We start from the raw sequence: 4,713 nt of genomic DNA, 5'->3' as shown, positions 1-4,713 counted from the left end.
TAAACTCATTAGACCAGATTAATCCCCATTCGTTAACTAATGGGTCACTCCACTAAAGCCCATAGTTGCACTCCCTTCACTATAGATATATTATGTCCACATGATGTAACCATAATCAGCAAGTCGACCCTTCACAAATTGTTCGTAATAACGGTTGGGTCAAATATCTGTTTTATATCGTCTTACTTAGAATATGCGGCAATAAGAAGGAAAAGTTGCGTCGAATGTAGTAAAATTGGCTTAGAAACGTGAAGCTTGTAAAAGTATCACAAACACACCCGCTGACCACATCGTGAGGGCAAAAAGGATGTCCAAACCTTTGTTTTGCAAGTAGCAGGTATCACTGCATGCAGCAATTGCTCGTGGACAATAATATCAACGTATTCTCGGGGATTTCTGAAGTCGTACAGCTTTTTCTGACGTACGATCTGACAAATGGAACGTGGAGCAGAGCGGACATTCCTACCAGCCACGGCAAGAAAAACTAACTTTTTAGAGTGGGACCACTGAGGCAAGAGGCGCTAAAATCTATAAATAGTAACACTCAGCACAAGCTGAAAAAATGGGAGAAAAAGCTGAAGAAGGGACGAGGAGAATAACAAAAAGAAGTTATGTGCAAGGAACACTTTTCTCCCAAGAAATCTTCTGAGAAGGAAGTTCTCCACCTCATTCCTCCACTCATCCAACGTGCCGGCAAGCAAGCAACTCTGATCGGGATCCATGCCAGGACATTGACACGCACCTCTCGACTGTTCTTACATTATGTTCATCATTTGTTGTTCATTTTCTGTCTATCATTCATATCTTTGTAACAAACGTTTTACCAATTAATATCATTACCATGTTCATTTTCAATTTTTTTATTCACCATTATGCATCCATCTTTCATTTCTTTCACTATGAGTCACTAAACTTCTAGGGTGTGGGGGAAGGATTGAGCGAATGAGTCAATCCATGTTGAGGATGTCAGCTAAGTTTATTTAATGTATGCTCAATGGCATCTTCACCTGCGAAAGCAAAAGTGAAGATGAAGATGTTAATCCACCTCTCGAAAGAAGGTTGATAGAATACGTTAACTAAAGCAAGAAGTATTTCTAGAGATGGAAATAACCTTGCGTTTGGAAATGTTCGTCCCTGAGTATCATAGAAATATGGTGATACAGGCAATCACTGAGAGGTGAAAGCCAAGGGAAGACGGAACCTTAGTTGCACCCTTAACAGGATTGACAAACTCGCAATAATCTTTTCCCCTAACCCATTTCACCCTACCTTTCTATCTACAAGACTTGCCATCACATTCACTCACGCACACCTTGCACAATTTCAGCTTTATTTGTTACCTGTTTGTTCATTTACCATCGCATTTTACTCTCTAGCACTTCACAATTATAATTTGTTTACTATCACACATATCACCTCATTGTCGCACAAACATAAAAAATCCCCGCGTTTGACCTCAAATCATTTTGAGAAATTAGTGGTGGAGTTATTCTTGGCTTCATCGCGAGAAAACTTGTGACACGCATAACATTATCTGAACGCATCAATTGGTATTTTACAATAAACTCTGTAACATCGCATATCAATTTATCATCTGTTAGCACGATTAAGACATAGAAGATAGATCACGCTTTGCGTTGGCATATTCTAAGAACAAGTTTTTGGCACCGTTGTCGGGGATTTGTCATGACTTTAGTGCTGTTTTTTTTGTGATATTGTGCAGGACAAGTTTTTGGAGTACGGTGTGCTTAAGCGAAGAGTCGCTAACGGAGTATGAATACTGGGATGGATCCATAATTCAACACTGACCCAAAAATCGAGAGAACCTTTCACAGGAGAGCATGCCAAAATTGTAATAGGCGTTGCAGAAATATGGCGAACAACAACAATGACAGGGCCGAAGTAAACCAAGGAGTGAATCAGTCATCGCAAGACCCAGTCTTCTTGGCTGCTGATCACAATATTCCTATGCGGAACTATGCTGCGCCCAATTTATCCGATTTTTCGCCTGGTATTACAAGACCAACGGTAGAAGAAAATGCCAGGTTCGAGATTAAAACTGTTATGCTCCAAATGATACAAAATGTCGGCCAATTTGGAGGTTTGCAAGGAGAAGACCCGCATGCACATCTCACCAGTTTTGTCGAGATGTGGAATACGTTCTCCATTCCTGGCATGACACCCGAAGGCATCAGACTCTATCTATTTTCTTACACACTCCGAGATGAGGCCAAGAAATGGGCCCATTCTTTGGAGCCAAACGAAATTAACTCCTGGGATCAACTAGTAGAAATATTTATGAAGAAGTTCTTCCCTCCTGCCATTAATGCAAGAAGACGACGGGAAGCACTAAATTTCGAGCAGGCAGACAATGAAACTCTAAGCACAGCATGAGTGCACTTTCAATGTTTGGTGAAGAACTGTTCGCATATAGGAATCCCAAATTGCGTTCTTATGGAAACTTTCTATAATGGCCTGAACAGAGCAACAAAGTCATCCTAGATCGCATATCGCGAAATACGGATGATTGGGTTGATGATGGATATGGAGACAGAAGCACGGAACAAAGGAAAACGGACAGCGCCATTGTACTAGTGGACACAATGACAATGCTGGCCGCCCAGATGGCCACAGTCACCTCGCTCCTACAAACCATGGCCATAAATCATGGAGCACTCTCTCAGAATGCAACGCAAGCCAACGCACTGATGCAAGTGGCAGTAGTAAGTTGTATACAATGTGGAGAGTCTTATTCAATTGAAGCCTGCCCGTCAAATCAACAATCAGTATATTCGATCCACAATAACCCCTTAGCAACACTCATAACCCAGGTTGGAAGAATCATCCCAACTTTAGTTAGGGAGGGAACACTGACCAAGGAAGCCAGAGGAATCTACAGACCAATTATTCAGGAAATAAAGGAAATCCTCTAGGCTTTCATCATCAAGGTCAAGGCCAGAATCATTATCAAAATAGAAAACCTCACAATCAACCCTCTTCATACAACACTTCAACCAATTCATCATCTTTAGAATCACTGCTCAAAGAATACATCCAGAAGAATGACGCGCTCATTTAATTGCAAGCATCTTCCATTAGGAACTTGGAGGTATAGGTTGGTCAACTTGCGACCAAATTGAAAAATAGACCACCTGATACACTACCCAACAACTCAGAAGCACCCAAATCTAGTGGAAAAGAACAATGTCAAGCGGTGACATTGAGAAGCGGTAAAAGGAGGTCCTCGTGTTAATAGTACCAAAAGTAGTAAGACGACCAAAAAAAGCAACCACCAATAATGACCATCCAACTACGAGCAGTAGAACCACTAGTTTGGATGCAAGGACTACTACGGAGACGCAATCTGCACATGACTCTTCAAAGACCCCAGAATTAGAATCATCATAAACACCCTCACCGAAACAATCTTCAGCCCCAAGAGCACAGGAAATTAGGGACCTAAAAAAAATAATCAGTCGATCAGGAAATGTGGCAGGATCCTCCACCATTCTCGTGTAGGTTGAAAAAGAAGGACGATAGTAAGTAATTCAAGAGGTTCCTAGACGTTCTCCGATAGCTACATATTAACATCTCCCTAGTGGAGGTGTTGGAACAGATGCCCAACTATGTAAAGTTCCTCAAAGATATACTCGCAAATAAGAGGAAGATTGGGGAAAATGAAATCGTTTCACTAACATACGAGTGTAGTGCACTCTTCCAGAATAATATCCCCAAGAAAAGGAAAGATTTGGGAAGCTTCACATTGTCGTGCTCGATTGGGGGGAAAGAAGTTGGAAACGCACTCTGTGACTTAGGGGCAAGTATTAACCTGATGCCCTTATCAATCTTCAAAAAGTTAGATATTGGCGATGCAAGGCACACCACAGTCACGTTATAGTTGGTTGATAGGTCGATAACGCATCCGAAGGGCAAGATAGAGGATGTGCTTGTGCAAGTAGACAAATTTATCTTTCTAGCTGACTCATTATACTAGACTACGAAGCTGATACTGAGGTGCAAATCATATTGGGTCGCCCATTTCTAGCAACTGGGCGTGCACTCATTTATGCACAAAAAGGAAAGCTTAATATAAGGGTTGATAATCAACAAGCCAAGTTCAACGTTCTTATTGCGTTGAAATACCTAAATGATATAGAAAACTGTCACCATATTGGGGAATTGCAGGAAGGGCAATGGCACAAGCTTCAAGAAGAAACTGAAGAAGAAGATTTTGAGATTGGTGCAATGATGGAGCAAAGTTGCACCACAATACAAACGGATCACGATTTTGAATCAATGAATTTATTTGAGCGGTTAACGAAACGAATTAAGCCATCTTTGGAGGAACCACTCGTGTTAGAGATGAAGGCGTTACCAATGCACCTTAAATACGTTTACCTAAGAGGCAATGACACCCTGCTCGTCATAATCTCTGCTTCGCTAAGCAAAGAGAATGAGAAAGCACTTATCCAAGTCCTCAAGAAGTATGTTAAAGCCTTGAGATGAACCTTAGCAAACATTCGAGGGATCAGTCCCTCGTATTGCATGCACAAGATCCGTCTTGAAGAAGTAAAACTAGATCTGTAGAGAGGAAGCACCGTCTAAACCCTACCATAAGGGAGGTTGTCAAGAAAGAAATTGTTAAGTGGCTTGATGCTGGTGTCATCTACCCCATATCTGAAAGCAGCTGGGTAAGCCCAGTGCAATGCGTTC

General features: G+C 41.5%; 1 protein-coding gene across 1 annotated transcript; it reads left to right on the top strand.

The window, feature by feature from the left end:
• Window positions 1–3,616: 3,616 nt before the first annotated feature.
• LOC120090794 (uncharacterized) lies at window positions 3,617–4,506 on the top strand. The gene is made up of 2 exons (XM_039048503.1): window positions 3,617–3,821; window positions 3,995–4,506. Exons 1-2 carry the CDS (start codon window positions 3,617–3,619, stop codon window positions 4,504–4,506), a joined length of 717 nt encoding a protein of 238 aa, XP_038904431.1.
• Window positions 4,507–4,713: the final 207 nt, after the last annotated feature.

Source organism: Benincasa hispida, chromosome 11 (genome assembly GCF_027475165.1).
Source record: "Benincasa hispida cultivar pf3 chromosome 11, pf3_genome.v1.1, whole genome shotgun sequence".
NCBI classification, from domain to species: Eukaryota; Viridiplantae; Streptophyta; class Magnoliopsida; order Cucurbitales; family Cucurbitaceae; genus Benincasa; species Benincasa hispida.
This window is presented reverse-complemented; position numbering and strand designations above follow the sequence as displayed.

What these genes read in the sequence shown, in the direction of transcription:
- LOC120090794 (XM_039048503.1), top strand. Translation starts at nt 3,617, where the DNA reads ATGCCCAACTATGTAAAGTTCCTCAAAGATATACTCGCAAATAAGAGG. An exon ending in ACTCTGTGACTTAGGGGCAA is followed by an intron (nt 3,822 to 3,994) that starts GTATTAACCTGA and finishes TCATTATACTAG; the next exon opens with ACTACGAAGCTGATACTGAG.